This window comes from Ruditapes philippinarum, unplaced genomic scaffold (assembly GCF_026571515.1).
Source record: "Ruditapes philippinarum isolate M1 unplaced genomic scaffold, ASM2657151v2 ctg5683_1_1_1_1, whole genome shotgun sequence".
Taxonomy (NCBI): domain Eukaryota; kingdom Metazoa; phylum Mollusca; class Bivalvia; order Venerida; family Veneridae; genus Ruditapes; species Ruditapes philippinarum.
This window is the reverse complement of record NW_026861983.1, coordinates 78,208-100,388: the sequence shown is the minus strand read 5'-3', so window position 1 is coordinate 100,388 and position 22,181 is coordinate 78,208. Positions and strand designations below refer to the sequence as shown.

Below are 22,181 nucleotides of genomic sequence, written 5' to 3'. Positions count from 1 at the left end.
TATGCTCTGTAATAATAAAACATCAGAAATTCAAGTACATGAATCAATATAGTGGGGAAAAAGGTTTAGGTTTAGAACTGTTTCATTATTATAGAGAAAATGTGTAGCCGGCCGGATAGCTCAGTTGGTCTTTTGAAAGTCATGGGTTCGAGTCATGGTCAGGCAGTTTCAGTCAGGGTTTAGAAGTGGTTTTTCAACTGACACATGTTTGATTCATTTAATAGATTGCATTTAATTTGAAATGGACAAAGGCAGTATTGCGTGATACTTTTAAATCTACAAAAAGCATTTGGTACAGTTGATCACACTATACTGCACATGAAGAAGTTCTTTTTTCTTCTTCTTCATGGAACTTCAAGCATCTGCCATATGTAATGACATTCTTGCATGGTTCAAGTCTTATCTCTGATAGCAGCTGGTGAATGTGGCTGGTACTCCTTCTCTCTGAATACCTATGGTGTCCCCCTGATGTTTATTTTAGGTCCTCTTTTATGTCTAATATATGTCAATGACATGTCTGCAACCCTAAGCAATAAGCTTTTATTATATGCACAGGCACAAGTATCAGACCTGGGAAGAAAAAATATTACCAGATTGATAAAAAAACCTGTGTTCATCTTAAAAGTGTCACAAACCAAAAAAAAATGTAAATGATGACCCCCTTTAAAAATATACTTAAAGTTAATAGTATATTTTTAAAGGGGGTCATTATTTACATTTTATTTTTTGGTTTTTGACACTTTTAAGATGAACACAGATTTTTTATTAATCTGGTCATATTTTTTCTTCCCAGGTGTGATACTTGTGCCTGTCATTATATGATGATGACTCAGGTATCCTTGTATCTGGTAAAGTAAATCTTAAGATTGTTTTATTGACTATAAATTGTCTTTGCATCTTGGCAAGACAGAGTCTATTCTTTTTGGTTTAAGTTTCAACATAAACTGGGCCAAGCCTCCAGGTCACATGAAATGGTACTGCTATAAAGTACACGTCTTTTGTTAAGTATTTAGGTGCAAACCTGGATCAAATTCTTTTGGCGTCGCCCTTTGATGCTTTGCATCAATGCTTTTCTTGTCCTCACTTGTGTTTATGTTAATTCGTTCAAGGATACTGGCATATTTATCTTTGTGAAGTGACAATGTTAAACTTTGACCAGATTTGATAAAACACGCAGTCTAACTAGTGAATTACTCATGTAAGTACAAATTCTATACATTATTTAGATCTCCCTCATAATTTTCATAAAATATGTTCTTTATTTCCAATTTTCTTTATGTTAGATCTTCATATTATTATTATACAATATTATCAGACAGCATTTACAGTATAAAATTATGTCTGTCGATTGCTTGCGTAAGGAGTTGTCCTCACTTTGATTTCCGGCATTTAAAACAAAACAAAACGTAATATAGTTGTCAATAATAATGACTAGCTCTGAATGAATATGGAAGGACGCTAGTGCATAAATCAATATACTCTCCTGCGCATCGTCGAATGTTTCACGAAAGACGTGCTTAGTTCATTGTATTGGGATAACATACAAAATGAACGCGAAGTTACATTTTACATTTTAAATGCAATTGTTATCAAAATTTACTATGCCTTACTGGAAACCTGTGTCTAGTATCTTTTGTCTTGTATCACCGGATGTAGGACTAAGTGGATATTTGAAGTCCTACATCTTTGAGCAATGTGGGTACTTTAATTAGAAATAATTTACGAAGAAAATACCATCTATGAAAATCAAATATTCATAATAGCATTCATTCTTTGAAATAAGACAGAATTATAAAGCTTAATTAACCATGTTTACCGTAAAGCTTAAGGATGTGGAGGAAAGGTTTTAAAAAACTGCTTTGTTGTCGCACATACTAAAATCAGCATTACCTGTATTTCTGAAGATTTTCTGTAGCGAAGTTACATACAGGATATAATTTTAGCTCGACCTTTTCGAAATCTTTATGGCAAAACACATATGTTGAATAATTCAAAAAATAGCCTTGTTCTTTACCTGACATTGACCGTCAAGGTCAAATTATTGAAATTTGTTTACATTGTCATAACTTTGATATTTATTTACAATGATTCATACTTGAGGAAAAAGAAAACATTTGACAAAACTGGCATGTTAAAGAGATCTGATGACCTTGACCTTGAATCAGTCTTGACCGCCAAGGTTCAAATTACACAAAATCACACAAAACGTATCTGCTTTATTTTTTTTATTCATACTTGAATCATGTGAATAAAAGAAAACAAATGACAAACCCGACATGTTAAATTATTCTGATATTACTTTGACCTTTTATTGACCTTCACCGGCAAGGTCAAATTATTGAAATTTACTTAAATTGTAAAAACCTTGTTATTTACTCATACTTTCTCAAAAGAACACATATGACAAAACTGACATGTTGAATTATTCGGAAATGACTGACCTTTAACTGACCGTCAATGTCAGTTCTTTGCTATGATATTCTTCCACTAATGTGTTTGACTTTAGACATAGAAAAAAGTAGAGCATGCCCCCGCTAGGCGGTGACTCTTGTTATATACATGCATTTATGAAAACTATACACTATGTTTACTTGTAGAAGAATTCAAATGATTCACTTTGTGATTCATAAAGAATTAAGATGAACTGAATTCGCGACAAATACACCGGTTAACTTCTGGTTTTCAGATATGGATTTCTCAGGTGCATGATAAAACTGTTTGTGGTGTGACCAAGAAATACAAAATAGAGCTAATATGGTTGAAAGTAAGTTTTTTCCCCAATCTACTCCAGTTGTTTAATTATTGTATATTTTACACTTGAGGCAATGATATTTCATAAATTACGATTACACTAAGCTAGATTTACATAGAAACATAATGCTGCTTTTGACAAAAAAGGAGATTTCTTATGACGCATGTGCGTGCGGTTTGGGAAGGCAGGAGGCAATGTTGGGGTCCTGAGATTAAGCTATTTTGTTTTTGAAATACTTAAAATACTGAAATATTAACTTATTTTAATTTAAATTAAGCTTTTTGTAACAAGCAGCAACTAAAACTCAACTCATTAACTCCTTCGCCCCCATCGCCACTTGAATACTAGTGAAATGCCAAACTTCTCTAACATACCACTGTAGAGTTATGCTTTACCCCTTGCCGACATTTTGTGCACCCCGCCTGTAACGTATTTTATTTACTGTTCGAAAAAAACAACTTCTTTCATGGAGACTTTTAATAAATAAATGTATTTCCAGTGCTAACATTTGAAGGTGAATTCAAAGTCACTGATGAAATAAAAAAACGTTTCGATGACGATGGGTTTATAGTTGTCAAGTAAGTTTAGTATATGATTATTTATATTTCTTGAATTCTGGTTGGCTTAAAGACTTTGTATACGATGTCGTGAAGAACTGAAGAGCGCATGAAAAGCAATCGTTACACTGTATTTCTACATCGTAGTCTGTTGCATAGAATTAATTATAAAGGTTTGTTCTTATGTATATTTCTCGATTCAAATGACATAACTTCAAAAAAAAAAGTTTTATTAAAATAACATTGCTATGATGATCTACTTTTTTGTGCAGCGTTCGCGTGTCCGTTAAACGCTTTAAAAAAACAAAAACAAAAAAGTCTTTAAGCCAATCAGAACAAAAAACAAAAAAATAAATAAATAAAAAACAAATAAAAAACAAACGAACAAACAAACTGATTATAAGTGGTAGGTTTTCTAATTAACTTGTCGCCGTTATTATAAATTCGTTATACAAGTTGCTGTCTGGATACATGGGAGAATATTGTCTTGCTGGCATTGAAATAACCGTCGGTTAGTGCCTAATAATAATATGATTACTTAAAGGTTGTGTATTTCGAGGACAAATAAATTTCCTTAAGGTCTAATTAATGATTTGATAGATCTACTAAAGCATTGAAGTTATTATATATTTGTTTGTTCTTGACACTGAAAGCAAAGTAACTACTGTACAATAGATTGCAAATGCTTTCCGTTGATTTTTTTAAATCATTGAAAAGTACTGGGCCAAGGTCCATTTACTAGTGTTCTAAATAGACAACTATTTTATGTATTTATAAATATTTATGTAGAGACTTGCTGGATAAAGAAGAAATAGCACAGATATGGAAAGTATTAAATGATCCTGAAGGTATCTTAAAACATGCGTATGAGGTAACTCGCCAGAATGTACTTTGTATAGTTAGATTTTTATTAGTCCCCTACCGGTTTACTGGAGGGGACTTTAGGTTTACCCTCCGTCCGTCTGTCTGTCTGTCCGTCAGTCCATCCGTCCACAAAACTGGATCCCGCGATTACGCAAAAAGTACTGAAAATATTTTAATGAAACTTGATATATGGATAGATGGCAGTATGGAGATTATGCACGTCTTTTTCTTTTCTTCCTATGTTGAAAATTCTGGTTGCTATGGCAACAAATAGACTGAAAATATGGCAAATTTTACACATAAACTGGATCCCGCAATAATGCAAAAAGTACTGAAAATATTTTTATGAAACTTAATATATGGATAGATGGCAGTATGGAGATTATGCACGTCTTTTTCTTTTCTTCCTATGTTGAAAATTCTGGTTGCTATGGCAACAAATAGACTGAAAATATGGCAAATTTTACACATAACCTGGATCCAGTGATAACGCAAAAAGTACTGAAAATATTTTTATGAAACTTGACATATGGGTAGATGGCAGTATGGAAATTATGCATATCCTTTTCTTATCTTCCTATGTTGAAAATGTGACAAGGTTTACAACTCTAGCACAAAATTTATCAGAATTACCTCCCTTGAACACAAAATTTTCATGAAAAAAACATTGTTTTTTTTTCATAACTTCTTTTTCTGAATGTATCTACTTCAAACTTCATATAAATGTTTCTTATTATCACTCAACATTTGTGAATATTCAATACTCTAGCAAGATTATATCCAGAATTATGCCCCTTTTGAACTTTTTTTTGAGAAATTGGTAATTTTTACTCCAACTTCTTCAATCATGATAGGATTTTAAAAATGTTATATTTTGATAACAGGGATGTTTAAAAAATAACTTTAGAGTGTCCTTCAGTCCGTCTGTCTGTCTGTACATAAAAACTGTTTCCTGTGATCACTTTTAGAGAACTTTTTCAACAAATTTATTTAAATAGGAACATAAGTGAATGGCCAATGGCCCTTCAGAATGTTGCTTGGGCTCTTACTGGTAGGGGACTTATGGATTGCTTGCAATACTATGATAATTGCTTGTTTAAATTTAATTTATGAGTGGTAAAAAATAAAAAAAATATATAATCACCATTAAGTGTGACTTCGCCTGTTTTAAATCTTCCGATTTACGAAATATATAGAAACCAATTTAGCATTTAACAAAATTGAAGTGTAATTTAGTAGAACTATTACCTTTTAAATTGGATTTCATTTTTTTAAATAGAGATACTACAATTTTGTCAGCTTTAAGCGATTGTTTAGTATTGCACCATATAATAATCTAGACTACAAAAATATCTATATAGGCAAGGTACAATGAACAATAAGAAACATTTATTACATTCTTATAAATGAAATATTGAGAAATACCGGTATTGATGAAATAAAATGCGTATTTTTATTTTCCGTATTTTCACTGTAAAATTTATTTTTCACTACAGTGAAACATATTTTCCGTATTTTCACTGGTGTCTTGCCGGACTACTTTCTTCTAAATTCAGCTAATGAACAAAATTAAAAGGGAATTCTTCCTATTCATGAGGTTAAAAGGGAAAAAAGTATATAATAAACAGAAAATTCAAGTTTTTCTCTATAAATACAGGATTTATTTTCATCTTGTGGTATGTAAACTATCATATTTCACTCGTGGCTGCTGCCACTCGTGAAATATTTATTTTCACTCGATGAAAATAAATCCTGTATTTATAGAAGAAACTTGAATATCCTCTATATATTAGTGCATTTATAAATTGTAAATGAAATTCTAAATTCTATATTTAATATTACATGTGTTACAATGAGGAAACGATGTTTAATCATATTTTTTTTTCACTGCTAGACGCTGGAACCTGATGGTCATAAAATACAGCGTATTCTGTATTGTCATCCCGGAAATGATGTCACTGGAATAGTATCGAGATCAGAGAAAATTGTCAACGCTTGTGAAAAGGCAAAACTCTTCTTTTTTTTTTTTTAAATATTATGGTAGTGGAATAGGCTGGTCGTTTTCAACATTAACTGTTTGAAAATGGTATTATTTAAAAATTATCTTGGTTATATGAAAAATTATTGATGGTTTGTACAATATTGTTTAGAGATTTATTAGCGATGTTTCAAATTTTGACATACAATAGAGTGTTATATGTAGCTCTACAACTGACTGACACAATAGTTTCATAGAATGGTGGACGGTTTAATTAAATCAATTAATTAATCTATCAATCAGTTAATTAATTTGTAATCAATTAATTAATTTGATTCAATTGACGAAACTGGTGATTTTTAATTAACATTCCATTGTCTTGTATATGCAGTTAGTTGGTGGAGAGATGTATCATTATCACGGGAAGTTCATACTGAAAAACGCTAATGAAGGAGGGCGCCACGTGTGGCATCAAGATTATGGGTATGTTTTAGTCTCACAAAAACATTCAAGACTGCCGGCGAAAATGGTCTAATTGCACTTTAGGTATCAAAATAAAACTCGATAAACCATAAAAGTGAGGAAATTTGCAGACACTCTTCAAATAGGTCGTATGTTTGGGCGTGGAAATCATTAAAATATTAATAAATTCGATTCTAGTGTTTCTTTTTAGAAATTTTACGTTGCTTTAGTACAATAAGAAACGATGAGCATTGTGTATAGTTTGAAACAATAGATTTTTGTCATTCAAGAAAGATAAATATAACAATATATATTAAAGTGTTCGTTATACTTCTTTTTTTTAAGATATTGGTATAAACAGAACTTGTTCCCGGATATGATTACTGTTTGGATGCCTTTGGATAAAACTACCAGAAAAAACAGTTGCCTACAGGTTGGTGTCAGAAGTCTATAGATTTTTTTGTTGTTCGGTCTTATGGTTTGCAACAACAAAATGTTTCTCATCTATATTTTGTGAAACATAGAGTTTGTTTGTTTGTTTGTTTTATTTAAGTAGAATTATATAACATTAGGGTATATACTTACAAACTATTCGACCCGTATCGAGTAGTGAAAAGTCGACTTGTGTTGCAGTCTTTAAAATAATCTATACATGTACTTGTATTTCACCCAATTTGCTCTTAATTCAACAAAATATAGGTTTATAAAAAGAGCTTAACAAAAGATGAACTGAAGACTTGAAATATAGAAAATTACTAAGACGTCAATCAACACCGAGTAAATATATAAAATCTCTGACCAATATACTCTAAACGATGATGACATAAAAACTGAAAATTTCGTAATTACAGTTGTTGAAAGGTTCACATAAATGTGGTCGTATAGACCACGGGGCTGGTTCTGGTACCATGCAGTCTGAGGCCGACCTTGAACGCATTGAACAACTCAAGAAAGTATGTCCCCATCTTTACTGTGAGATGGAACCAGGTTAGATTTAATTTATTTTGTTCAATTTACGAATAAAAATATCATTACTTTTTTGTTTTCTACACATGACGCACGGTATATTATAAAATTACCAATAAATGAAAGGATGTTTATGATCAATAATTGATGTTACAAGTTTTTGTAATGCCTTGATTTTGAAATTAACGAAGATGATAAATAAAAAACGCAACAACTTGTCTTTTACATCGATTGTTTAATTATTTTGGATGCGGAATTAAAACCAGAAAACAAACAAAACATGTCATTAACATCGATCATGTCGTTATATTTTGTTTCCTTCACCAAATTTTCTCGATTTCATGCAACTTCTTTATTCTTATCATTATGTAGGAGATGTGCTTTTTCAACATTGTAACCTACTGCATACCAGTGACCCTAATGACTCCGACTTGAGAAGATGGGCGTTTGTTGCCTGCTATAATAGGCGGAGTAACTCCTCCTTCAAGAAACACCATCATCCGTCATACACGCCCCTTCATAAAGTATGTATATTACAGTGTAAGAGTTAAAGAAGTTTTTTCCCAGGAAACTTTAAAGAAATATATATTTTTATGATAAATATTTACAATTTGTAAGACTAAAAACTAATATATCAGACGCCGGGATGGCGTCATCGCAAATTGCATCCAAGATATGTTATTTATGATAATTATACCTTTGTTTAACCCTAGCTAGATAAATGTTAATGAACAGTTTTGCCAGGAAAACGGATAGGTCCATTTAGAAATCATTCATGCTAATTGGCATTCTATGAATTACTTCATTTACATTATGTATACCTACAATGCAACCACAATGAACCTTTGACTTTTAAATTTGATACATGTATAAAACATATTGTTGAGAGCCACCATCTTTGCTGCCTTCTTTAAGGCTTATTGGATCTACACATTTTATTTCTTTTACATATGAGAGAATGTTTTTGCTCATGTCACTATTTAAGTAAAATTATTGTGTTCATTTATTTCAGGTACCCGACTCTGAAATAAAAACATGTCGGAATTACACCGATTTTAGTGGCAAAGAATTTGTTAATCCAATAGGAAATGAGGAGGACCGTAAATTGTACTCACAGTACAGTCTTAGACCTCTCGAACAGGAGACATGAGTAAAATACATGTATATATGTACGCATCCAGTATTTTTGGGGGAATCAAGTTCAAATCTAAAACATTTTAAGTATGGTCTCCTTACCTACTTTTCTGTACTTCACTTTAATTCTTTACTTTACATGTTTACATTTGTGAAGTAACTCACTCACAACCTCAGTCACTCCCGCCCTCGTCACTCGCTTGTTTTTTTTTACCTATATCGTTTCTTGCTTGTGTATGGGACAATGTTTTTTCTATATCTTGTATTCTTACAAACCAATGTCGTTATAAACTTAAAAATTATTGAAGTCATTCTATCAAATCATGAATGTATGTAAAACTACACATGTATGTGCATGTATATATTATGTATTTGGGTATGGTCTGGAATAAAATGTTTCAACTAAAGCATGTTAATGAATTCATCAAATGCAGTTTGAATAAATTAGACATTATAATATTCTAACTGTATGGGATGTAAATAAACAAATAGAGATCACTACATTAATTTTAGCATTTGACTTTCAAACAATAAAATGTGAATATAATCTGAATCTGTTACGTTGTTGTTTAAACTCATTTTGTAATGGCAGCTTTACTGGTGGAGGAAAACCTCAGGTGCCCCTCTGCACATGACTAGAACCATCGATGTTCTGTGGGCTAGATAGCTTTCTCACAAACATTTCTCAAAGACGCTGGGGCGTCTCAAACCTACTGCAGTGAGAGGTAAGCAACCTTAACCACTCGGCCAAAAATGCCCCTATGACAATTACATTGATACATAAACTACTATTATCTTATGTAAGTTTTATTAAATACATTGACAAAGATTGTGAATGCTACTGGTTCCAAATAATTTACTATTACGTTTATAATAATAACTGATTTACTTTTACAGAAAATATACAACATAATGTTAAATGACATACGATGTTACTATTAGTCTTTAAGAGTAAGCAAAATGTCACATCAGCATAACACAAACAATAACTGCATTAATATCATGCAAATAAAACAGTCTTGCAAAAAGTGAAAATACAACTTGTATATTAAATACATATTTGATTATGTTTTTAAAAATTATCCAATTATGTCAATATTTTTCCCCAAATAGCCTAAAAGTAAAACTATCTCCTGCTTTGAAATAGAATTGATGTTAAAGAAAGTAAAAAGCAAAACTGTGTATTAACACTGACTCAATTAATTTAAATTATAACATAACCAAAGAAAAGAAGACAAATCTCAAACACAAAATTAATTTGTATATCAACAAAATCTCTGAAAAAGATATACACTATTAAATCTTTATTTTCTGATTTAATTATAGGGTACACATCAATAAAGCTCAAAATCTAATTATAATTTTATTTTCTATTTACATAACATATGAAGTTTATTATTAAACTGTTTTTAAAGTCCAAAACTTTTATTTTTGCTTTACAATAAATGTCCTATCCTCTATGTATGTCTGAGTTTTGTGTTTTTCTTGCCGTTATTTTTCTCCTTGGATTTATTGGACACAGTCTTGTTCAGGTTGACATACTTCTTGCCATCTCCCCTGTAAAACAATTACAATATACATGTACTATACTTCTTATAAATGTACATGTATCACAAAAACTACTCATTCTTCTTAGTAAAACATGTACAGACTTTGTTAAGGTTTTTCATAAGAATGTTTTCTTCTCTGTACTAAGGACATACTAGTATCAGCTTTGTAAAGGAAAGTCACATCAGCTTTGTAAAGCTATTGTAATAAAGGAAATCTCTGGATGCATCCAATACATTATTTGAGCCGTATCATGACAAAACCAACATAATTGATTTGCGACCAGCATGGATTCAGACCAGCCTGCGCATCCGCGCAGTCTCATCAGGATCCATGCTGTTCGCTTACAAACTCTATAACCAGTATAGAAACCGATAGGGAACAGCATGGATCCCGATGAGACTGCGCGGATGTGAAGACTGGTCTGGATCCATGCTGGTCGCAAACCCATTATGTTGGTTTTGTCATGACACGGCTCATTTCATAAAGAAAAGGTCCGTTGAAGAAACATTAGAAAGAATGGTGGAAGAATTGACAAATTTTATGATTTGAAATCCCCTGCTTTATGAGAGAAATCTCTAAACAGAGGGGTTTTTTTTAAACAAAAAAGAACAAGACAATTTCTAAGTTATAAAGGGCCATAAATCAGTAACACAAATGAAATTTGATGAATTTGACACAAATCATCAATTCCTTATTGAAATACACCCATGCTTAGTAGTATTAAATAAGCATCAGCACTTGCTGGTCCTAATTTTCCTATATGTATATATTTCAGCAAAGTTTCAAGAGGTCTGGACAAACAGGCCTTATATTGAAGCAAATATCGAGGGTTGATTGCAAAACTGCATTAACTTATATGAATTAAAGAAAAGAAGAACTTACAACAGTTTTGACATCAACCCTTGATATATAGATTTTTATAATTATTCATCTAAATCAGGAGATTGTCTTTAGTAATATCAATTATATATGAATTGTTTATACCTGCTCATGGAGATTTTATCTCTACATCCACGACCACCTTCCCAGTGAGAGGTTCGAACTTTGGTTAGAGCACTACTACAGCTCGAGCATGGCTTCTCCGCACCAAAAGGCTATAAATAGAAAACAGTAAACATTTAAAAAAAATTTTATACAAGCATACATAACTATTCACCAATTAACTACATAAAAAAGACCCAAAAGATCTAATCAAGCTGCAATGTTTTTCTGCTGGTCTATTGCTATTATCTGTTCGAAAAAGGACCTCACTGTGCCTTATACATTTCTTTGTTTTAACCGTTTGCCAATTTTAACTGTGCTTGGTCATATCTCGTGGTCAGTCCACCTTACTGTCATTCATGGATCACTAACTAGTAATAACCAATTTTCCGCCAGTGACCAACTACTAATTATACTTGATTTTTGAATCAGCAGCAAGAGACAAATGACCATTAGACTTAATATCCAAGTCAACAGTCATGGAGAAATTACATCTCACATGAGGATCAAACCAGTGGCCCCTGGATTACAAGTCTGATGCTTTCCCTATTAAGCTTTGGGGCTGGACTGTGTCTGAGAAAATTCAGTTAGGCATTACTTCCTTTTTTGTAAGACTCTACTACCTTTTTGAATTTCAAGCACACTTCAACATTATTAAAGTCAAGCCATATTCCAAATTTATTTGCATTATCTAGAAAATAGAGGTATATAAATAATCTTTTTGTTGATGGTCAGCAGAGAGGTTACACCAGATCACAATATAATATTTAATATGAAATAAAGTTTAACAGTTAAGTACCTGTTCTTTACAACAGAAACCACAGATCATCCTGTTAGCAAACTTCATTTCATGATCTTCTTTATCATCATGACAAATGTCACATGGGTATGTTTTACCACAACATGGGAATCTGAATAAAAATGATCATTTCAGTATTTCTTCTTAACTATGCAAGCTGTGAAAATTTACATTATACAGTTTCTATTTCATCATGTACTAAGATTAATCATATAAATGTTTTACACAATTTCCAAAATGGAATAGTAAAATAAAAATTTTAAAACCCGATTTCACACCCCAAAATAAGAGGCTTACTAATTTAGACAAAAAAAAATAACTAACCTTTGGACCCAAAAAGGAAGTCACCTTATTCTTTAAAGCTCTAAAAATACTATATGAGTGGGTAATTAAGTAACTCAAATTTCCATAAACAGTAAAGGTTTTGTATAATTGATATCTTTTTTCAATTTTATAATAAAATCAATAAGAGAACCCTTTGACAAATTTGTTTTGAAATTTTGCAGCTGTTTTCAACTACAAAATAAAACCCAATGCTTTATTTGACAAATCTGAGTGAACCATCCCAAAATATTTATTTCTAAATCTTAAACAAAACATTAAAAGTGGGTATAGCTACAAAGCTGTAAAACAACAGTTATTACCTCAGCCACCTAAAGCTTTTCTTGTAATGTTTGCAAGCTCCATTGTTTGGAAGTGGTTTACCTTCTTGTATTGCTGGATCTTTTAAAACTCTTTGATTCTTCTTAACCCCGACTGTATGAACTTTCCCAGAAACTATAAATAGAAATCATAAAATGATTCCTTAAATTAAAGTTTATGTTTACTGTATAACATTTAGGTAAAATCACAGGTTGGGTTATATATGCAAACAACCATTTATATAGGGCATATAGCTTATGTGACCTGTCAAAAATCTTTATAATGAACAGTATAATTAACATCAACAAGCAAACTTCTACAAATAACAAACAAATTATTGCTTATAATCAGCAAATTATTGCTTATAATCAGCAAAATATAACTTATCAGCAAAAAGTTACTTATCAGCAAAATAATACTTATTATAAGCAAAATGTTACTTGTAAGCAAAATATTACATATTATAAGCAAAATGTTACTCATAAGCAAAATGTTATTTACTTATAAGCAAAATGTTACTTATTATAAGCATATTCATTATGTGTATCACAGATTCCTATAAAATAAAAACTTACACTTGGCTTTATCTACGCCATCACTGGTTAATACAGTCAGTTTGACTGAATCTGCAGCAAATTTCATCTTCGTATGACATCCACGACAATACACCTCCATTACACGCCCTGCTGTACATGACTGAAGATACAAAACAAAAATATATTGAACATCATTATTAGAATTTTTTAATTTTATTTTATTCAGTTCTTTTGTTTCTAAATTAAATGATTATAAACTTTCTAAGTAACATTAATTATCAGTGTATGCTACATTAAATTACCCATCTATTCTAAGCATGGTTCTCACTAGGATTTTAAAGATATGAGTCCTTGTAGATTGCCAGCTATGAAATCTTCACATTCAGTGGCAATAAACATGCGTACCAGGTAAGGCTCCCACGTTTACAATTTTTTGTAAACGTTTACACCACTGCTAAGAACCGAAACGATACCGTTTAAACGGTGGTACCTCTATGTACTATACACACCATGTACTTGAGTCGCCAAATGATGTCTTTCTTTCTATTTTTAATACATGTACAAATAAAGAATGTGCAAGGCTCATCACGATTGAGTCAGCACACAATTTTTGCATTGTAACCCCATTTTTTACCAAAAATGTATTATGTCACGAGCAATTTTGCTCGGTAATGCTGTGTGGAGGGTTGTAAACACCCATTTTCCGTTTGTTTACTTTGGAATAAACCACTAGAATTGATATAATCCATGATTACAGGCAATGATTAAGAAATTTTGTAAGACAATATGGTCATTTCGATTAAACGGTAAACAAAATCGTAAACGTTTATGAATGAAAATCGAAACGAATCCGTTTAAACGTGTAATCGTGGGGGCCTTAGTACCAGGATGCTGGATCATGGATCACAGAGAACCCTGTCTATGGCAATTTAACAGAAACAGTTGGTGTGAAAGGTTGTCCCCCCCCCCCCAAACCACTCTGTGAACCATTATAAAAGTAATGTCGGATAATTAAACATTCTTCCAATATATACCTTAACAAGAATATCCCTGCTACATGACACACATCCCAGCGAGAAATGACAATCCTGAAGAATTACATCAAAAGCTGTACAACCATCTAAATCTAGGTAGCCGAACGTGCTAGAGTAAGCATGAGTAAGAACAGGTCTGAATACAACCAGCTGGGAGTTGTTACATTTACTGCAGGCAACAGAATTGACACGATTCGGTGGAGTTACAAAATCGGTCCGGTTTTTACATCTGTCACACTGAACTGTTAACCGGAGCTTCTCAACCATAATCGTTGTACAATACCAGATCTGCATGTTCCTGAAAGATATTTCAGTTCCGCTTCGCTCGGTGTCGACATCGATTTTAGGTCTCTGATGAACTTTATCATCTCCAGCTGTTTCATCGCTATCATCAATACCATCCTCATCATCATTGCTATCATCATCAGTATCATCATCAGCACTACCATCGCTCGTAGCCGAAGGTGTCTTGTATACCTCTGGTACATAATCACTCTGAAATATACATCAAAATTCAATCTCTCTTATTCATCTCTGTACAGAGGTTACTATAATAAAAACAGTGAGCTACTGGTTATGTTGTATAAATTTTCTTGACATTTAAATATCTAAAAATTTTGGAATTAATTTTAAAAAATGCTTCAAAAAAATAAAATATGAAATTGTTAGGATAATATAATCTATACTTATAACAAGAAGTGCCGCAATGCGACGAAAACCAGGTTTTCAACGGCCAAGTTTTTATGTGACAGCAATCAATAGGTTAAAGTGCACTGAAGTTATTGGGTTGAAGCAGAAAATTCTATTGTAAGCAAATGACCTTGAACTTGCTCCCGCATATCTAAGTAGCAATCCAAAGCTGCCACTCAGCAAGTTTGGTGTCAAAAGGTCAAAGCAAACTCAAGTTATTACATGAAAACTAAATACATTAACCTTGATCACAGACACCTGGGTAGCAATCCCAAGCTGCCTCTTGATATAAGCTACCCATTCATCAAGTTTGGTGTCAAAAGGCCAAATCAAATTAGAGTTATTGAGTGGAAACTGAATTTTATTTTTAGTAACAGTGACCTTGACCTTGATCACAGACACCTGGGTAGCAATCCCAAGCTGCCTCTTGATATAAGCTATCCATACACCAAGTTTGGTGTCAATAGGCCAAACCAAACTCAAATTATTGAACAGAAACTGAATTTCTATTTTTAGTAACAGTGACCTTGACCTTGATAACAGATACCTGGGTAGCAATCCCAAGCTGCCTCTTGATATAAGCTATCCGTACACCAAGTTAGGTGTCAATAGGCCAAAGCAAACTTAAGTTATAGAGCGGAAACTGAATTTCTATTTTTAGTAACAGTGACCTTGACCTTGATCACAGACAACTGGATAGCAATCCCATGCTGCCTCTTGATATAAGCTATCAATACACCAAGTTTGGTGTCAATAGGCCAAAGCAAATGCAAGTTATTGAGCGGAAACTGAATTTCTATTTTTAGTAACAGTGACCTTGACCTTGATCACAGACACCTGGGTAGCAATCCCAAGCTGCCTCTTGATATAAGCTATCCATACACCAAGTTTGGTGTCAATACGCTAAAGCAAACTCAAGTTATTGAGCGGAAACTGAATTTCTATTTTTAGTAACAGTGACCTTGACCTTGATCACAGACACCTGGGTAGCAATCCCAAGCTGCCTCTTGATATAAGCTATCCATACACCAAGTTTGGTGTCAATAGGCCAAACAAACTCAAGTTATTGAGCGGAAACTGAATTTCTATTTTTAGTAACAGTGACCTTGATCACAGACACCTGGGTAGCAATCCCAAGCTGGCTCTTGATATAAGCTATCCATACACCAAGTTTGGTGTCAATAGGCCAAACCAAACTCAAGTTATTGAGCGGAAACTGAATTTCTATTTTTAGTAACAGTGACCTTGACCTTGATCACAGACACCTGGGTAGCAATCCCAAGCTGCCTCTTGATATAAGCTATCCATACACCAAGTTTGGTGTCAATAGGCCAAAGCAAACTAAAGTTATTGAGCGGAAACCAAAAGTTGACGCCCGCCCCCCGACTTCGGCATTACAATAACCCGAATTCGTTGAAAACCTGGTTAATAAAATTGAGAATTGATTATTAGTGTAATTCTTAGCTTGATTTGCACAATAAAGAAAATATATTGAACTCAATTGCTAATATAATTTTTTGGAATCTATTTAGCAATTATTTATAGTTACAACTAATGCTCAGAATGCAAGTGATTTGTCTTGGTTGTTTTCAACTGTATTAATGGGTATGAAGCTATATATGAGCCGTGTCACGACAAAACCAACATAATGGGTTTGCGACCAGCATGTATCCAAACCAGCCTGCGCATCCGTGTAGTCTGATCAGGATCCATGCTGTTCGCTTACCAACTCTATTACAAGTAGAGAAACTGATAGCGAACAGCATGGATCCTGATCAGACTGCGCGGATGCGCAGGCTGGTCTGGATCCATGCTGGTCGCAAACGCATTATGCTGGTTTTGTCATGACACGGCTCAATTATAATGAAATATTTATAAAATATTTATAAAAAGTAAAATTATGTTGTTTCCATAATCTCATGGTTCATTCTAGGAGGATTTATAACAAAGATTATTTTTTCATTGGGTTTTATGTCGCACAAACACAGAGTCAGTATAGGCTATATTGCTTCTTTCCTACTTTACTGGTGAAGGAAGACCCATGGTGCCCCTCCATGCATTTTTTCAGGCACGATCACACTTACTGTTATTTTGTTTGTTTGTTTGTTTCATTTTTTCGCCTTTTCCCAACAGTATTTCAGTCATATAGGCGGGTAGTTTCCTAACCATCGTTCCTGGAGAGTTACACCAGTACTAGACTACCTTCCTCCGCGCTAAACCACCAAAGCATCTCCCCGGGATCGAACCCACGCCAGAGAGGTAACTGGATTAGAAGTTATCGACTCTAACCCCTCGACCACGGAGGCGGTAATTTAACATATATGACTATTGTACATAAACAGAATGAAATGTTACTGAACAAAACATTATGCTGCTATTTTAAGCGTTTAACAATGATTTCATGCATAGGTCTTCAGGAAATATACATTTACAAGATACAGGTATTTTGAAATTATTTTTTTTCAAAATTCAAACAATAATTTTGTAAACTACAAGGTGCATATACAAATCTTTATACACTCAAAGCCTGCACGAACAGTTCTATATCATTAACATTTAGATCAATTAATGCTTACCTTGCGATAGGCGACAGGTCTTCTAGAATCTTTTTCAGAAACATCAGATGAGTCATCTGGTTCACTGGAAGCTTGGTGATTCGAGTCCTTGCGAAGTTCTTTAGCTGAAATAAACTGAAGTCCCGCAGCTTTAGCTGCCAATTCTCTCCGAAGCTGGAAAATAAGAAAGTTCAAATTCAGGATTTTAATGATGCCGATTTGGTTTATACAGAATTTATTTTAGTTCGATTGTGTAGGAAGCTATAAGCTTATAGACACACTTTCGAATCCGTTCCTGGAACCAACCAGTACTGAGCAAGGAGTGTAAAGTTTCTTGCTCAAGTGAACAACGGCTGGCCCCTGTCGGGGTTAGAACCCATATGGCTAGCGATCATTAGATTACTTTTCCAATGCTGATTTGACTTAAACATTATCAAATAAGCCATCAACAAAATTCTTACAAAGACAACAGTCATGTAAATTCAACATCTGATTCAACCTACACCATTTATAACTGTTTCAGGCAAAACATTTAACAAACGACTCTTATTGTTTTTTTCCTCAGGCTTGAATTTCACCACCATAAAGAAAATTCAATTTATCATTTTCACAGTGGCTTAAAAGCATCCAGCAAGAGAGCTTGATGTAAAACCTTCAACACTTACCTGTTTTAGGCCTTCTGTTACAATAGTTTCCATGTTTCTATCCATCCAGCGTAAGAATGGTCGAAACAAAAGCTCCACAATATTCTTTCTCTTCATCTCTTCCTCTTTCTTTTCAACCCATTCTCTAAGTGACACTTCAATATACCTGAATAATGAGCAATGGAGGGATAATAACATTGTGAAAATCATGAAAATTGATAAGATTTTCTCAGCCTTAAATATGCAAAAGTTCATCTGTATACTAGTGTTGTTTGATGGATTTCCTGATACAAAAAATTAAACTTTCAACATGGATGTGCAAGCTTCATACTTCATACAATCTTTGCAATTCCAAATGTTAACATTTGTACATACAAATACAATGCAAATTTAATTATATTAATATAAGGACTCAAAATAGATTAATTTTACCTTTGAACAGTAGCTGGGAGATCTTGGTCTAGAGACACACTGATAGTAAACAGCTGAAAAAATAAAAGTTATTCATTTATCATCAAACTTCACCTAATATGACAGTCTTGACAGACATGTGCATGTTTATTTATCAGTATCATACTGTATTTTATATAAATATTACATTACGTGCAAATTAATAAGCAAGTTTATTACTCTTTGCTTTGCATAATGTAATGTAACTGTTAACTTTTCATAATACAATATCATAATCTATGTCATGATATTTGTAAAACAATTAAGGGCTACTTTATCGTTGAATATCAATAATCATTCTATTTAGACTATGACGTAAGAAATAAAATCTATTTAACAAACCTTAAATGGGTAATCTGGACCAATCTCAACTTGAATTTTAAATGATTTCACATCGAAAGGCTGTAAAATATAAATGGCAAATGATTAGAAATTCAAATAATATAATTTTTCATTTTCATTTCAGAAAATTTGGAACAATTATAATGAAAAGGTAGAAATCTTAAACTACATGTACTTGGAGATAGAACATTTCAAGACATCAAAACTAGTTACTGTATTGTGAAGAGGCAATGTGCCATATATACTCTTATATAGATTTTCATGAATTAGCAGTGTTTTTTTTCACTGTATTTTACAGCCGAATAAAGGCTGTTTCCCCTAGCCCAAAATAGGTAAAATTTCCCCTTAAAATGCTCATATTTTCCACTAAAATGCCTCATGTTCTTCCTGGCAAGAATTATGACTTAACAGCATCTGACCAATATTAGCTAAAATCAGAAATATGTCCCTATAGATAGCCTCTGCTATGTACCATGCATGTTAAACTGAATTGAAATCAAAATTTTATATAAAATGTGTGGGTAAATAAATTACATTTAATTTTTGGTATTAATATATATTACATAAAATATATTTAAATACAGCTTACAAATTTTTAAATGGTAACAATAAATGCTTACCCAATCAGGATCTGTGGGAAAGAAAGTGAAGATAAAATTGGCACATTCTTCAGTATCTGAGACTATTTCAAGATTTTCTGGTGGGAATCGACGTTTCAGTTGCTTTATTTCAGTATCTCTTAATTCTGCCTGCTTCTTTGCGTCAACATCTTCTCTTGTGAAAACATTGATTATTTTAGGTGGTCTACTGATTTGTCTCCAGCCAGATTCTTCCTGTCTCTGATCTATGTTTGCTGTCACATTCTCCGACGTTTTTGAAGAATCAGCTGGAGGTTGATGTTGTTTGGAAACAATTCTTTCTTTTTGTTTGTCTGCATGATAAAATGTGCATCTTATACCATATCTACAATAGCCTTTCTTATAAAACTTGCAATGCTTTTTGCTGACCTCTGCTTTCTTCTCTTGCTTATTGTCTACCTCTATCTTTCCTTCATTTTGCACTTTATCTTGTTGATTTTCATTCTTAATTTCATCATTTTGATCTACTTCTGATTGTGATTCATCCTTCAGACGGCAATCATCCTTCCTTGGGAGTACATGCTTATACTTGCATCTATTTCCATATCTACAGAAACGAGTCTTTGCATAAAATTTGCAAAGGCTAACTTCAAATTTCTCTTCCTTTTTATTTAATATTCCATCGTTGCTGTTTGGATTATCTGGTTCAAATTTAGACGTAAGTTGATAACTCTCTTCGCTGGCAGGTTTTTCACTATTTACTGATTCATCCTGACTTGTTTTCTGCAGGGTTTTGTTTAGTGAAATATCTATATCGTGCACAAATTTACAATGTTTACCAAAACGACACTTTCCTGTTGTATTAAAATAATGACAGGGACGTTTTAGCATAACACAGTTAAAACTTTCAGCAACAGACGAACCTCCCCGCAACAGCTTCTCACAGTCGGATAACTTGCTTAGAAAATATAAACTGCCCACTGTAAAGCTGTTTAACTTGGTACACTTGAGACACTTATTGCCTAAAAGTTAAAAAATTAGTAGACTAACTCTTCAACTTTTTCACCCGTAACTTAGCTGACTTTTCTGTGAAGTAACCAACTGACAACGCCCCTAGCTCCGTCTCAATGAAGAGACTAACTATAGCGCTATAATGAATTCCCGCTATTTATACACAAAAAAAGAACTTATCAGTCAAAAATAGAACAAAATATTGCACCACAAGATGTAAACAGGATTGCGAAATACTGCAGTCCAAAGGTCGTGCGTAAAACGTCATCAAATCGTGGGTATAACGGTAGGCGGATCTTTTCGGCTTTTTCCATTGTGAACATTTTCAAAGATTTCCCGCCAGTGAAATATGCCTTCTCGTTGCCTGAGCTCCATGGTGGGGGTGGGTTCAAGCCCCAATGGGATCCCCGAGGGATGCATTTTTTTTACTTTTTGCATTGAAAGATTTTGGGTTTCTTTTCATTCATTTTTGTTTTAAATCCTGAATTAAAAAATATTTGCAAATTAATACAGTATGTAAACTTTCAGAGATAGATCTATGTCTCTGATATTTTTTTTAGTTTTTTTTTTGGTGTTGAATGAGTGAAAATAAGATTGTTTTATAAGAGACTTTAAATAATATAGATCTATTATTATTCTCCATGGTTTTACAACTTAAAATGTTTATATTTCCAAATTGGATGTTCAGAATTGTATTTAAAACAGGGTCTTTTTAAATTCTATTTGAAATACCTTGTAGCAAGATAATTATAAGCTTTAGATCTTTATGAAGATATATGCCCCATTAGAAGTTGAACAATATAACCGGTTTTATGAGGCTTTTATTACTTATAATATAATATTAAGCTGCATGGTTATATCAATCAGACAGACACCTGTTTCAATTAACCTCATTTTTAAAAGCACATCATGAATATATAGATATAGGTCAGTTATTGTATTTTGAATGTATTTTTAAATTTATATCAAGTGCACTTTTCTTCAATGCGATCTATCAACCTTATAAAAAAGGTTAAATTCCAGTAGTTTTTACCCGAAGAGAAACAAATCATATTGCTGACAAATAAACCAACACCCCTTTACAACTTTGCTTTGTGGTAGGAGAGGGAGGGTGTGGGAGGGTATAAAAAGCTAATTGTGATGACATACATTGTGGGCAATAGCAACAAGACTTAAACTCAGTTGAGCTTAAACCTTTTTCAGAACAAAGTAACCATTCTAATAAAATATTTTTGTAGCATTCTTGACAGGTTCTCTTTCAATTTCATTCTTACTGGAAACCAAACATCACCGCCTGGTTATTTTATTACTTTCACATAATTGTATTGCTATAGCTTTTGCAATCAATATTTTGTATATTAATTAAGGTATAATAAAGGTACATGTGTTCTTCTCATAACACTAAGATGAAATCTCTATAAATAACTCATCATATACAATGTATGTATCAGTGTTTTTTTCTTTATATAACTACTGCCCTAAAAAGGCACTGTTCCCAATAGAAAAAAGACATTAAAATCCCCAATTTTCAATGTTTAAATTCCCAAAATGGCTATTCAAAATTCCCACAATGCCAAGAGATTTCTCTGAAATAATTTAAATCCAACATATTCGTATAAATCACCACTCAATTGTTCTACCTGGACAGTGGAAGC

At 32.8% G+C, this 22,181-nt stretch overlaps 2 protein-coding genes across 2 annotated transcripts; one reads left to right on the top strand and one right to left on the bottom strand.

Annotated features, from left to right (window-relative positions):
* Positions 1-1,074: 1,074 nt before the first annotated feature.
* On the top strand, positions 1,075-9,266 carry LOC132717540 (L-proline trans-4-hydroxylase-like). Its single transcript, XM_060701028.1, has 10 exons — positions 1,075-1,198; positions 2,687-2,764; positions 3,252-3,330; positions 4,099-4,180; positions 6,068-6,178; positions 6,543-6,634; positions 6,959-7,046; positions 7,465-7,600; positions 7,952-8,103; positions 8,592-9,266. Exons 2-10 carry the CDS (start codon positions 2,755-2,757, stop codon positions 8,727-8,729), a joined length of 888 nt encoding a protein of 295 aa, XP_060557011.1. The 5' UTR covers positions 1,075-1,198; positions 2,687-2,754; the 3' UTR covers positions 8,730-9,266.
* A 238-nt stretch (positions 9,267-9,504) lies between these two features.
* Positions 9,505-20,544, bottom strand: LOC132717539 (uncharacterized). Its single transcript, XM_060701026.1, has 11 exons — positions 19,558-20,544; positions 18,938-18,997; positions 18,578-18,630; positions 18,167-18,311; positions 17,523-17,675; positions 14,257-14,751; positions 13,262-13,382; positions 12,689-12,821; positions 12,045-12,156; positions 11,249-11,358; positions 9,505-10,270 (listed from the first exon to the last, which is right to left on the bottom strand). The coding sequence occupies exons 1-11, from the start codon at positions 20,404-20,406 to the stop codon at positions 10,171-10,173; spliced, it is 2,331 nt and encodes a 776-aa protein (XP_060557009.1). The 5' UTR covers positions 20,407-20,544; the 3' UTR covers positions 9,505-10,170.
* Between the last annotated feature and the right edge of the window lie 1,637 nt (positions 20,545-22,181).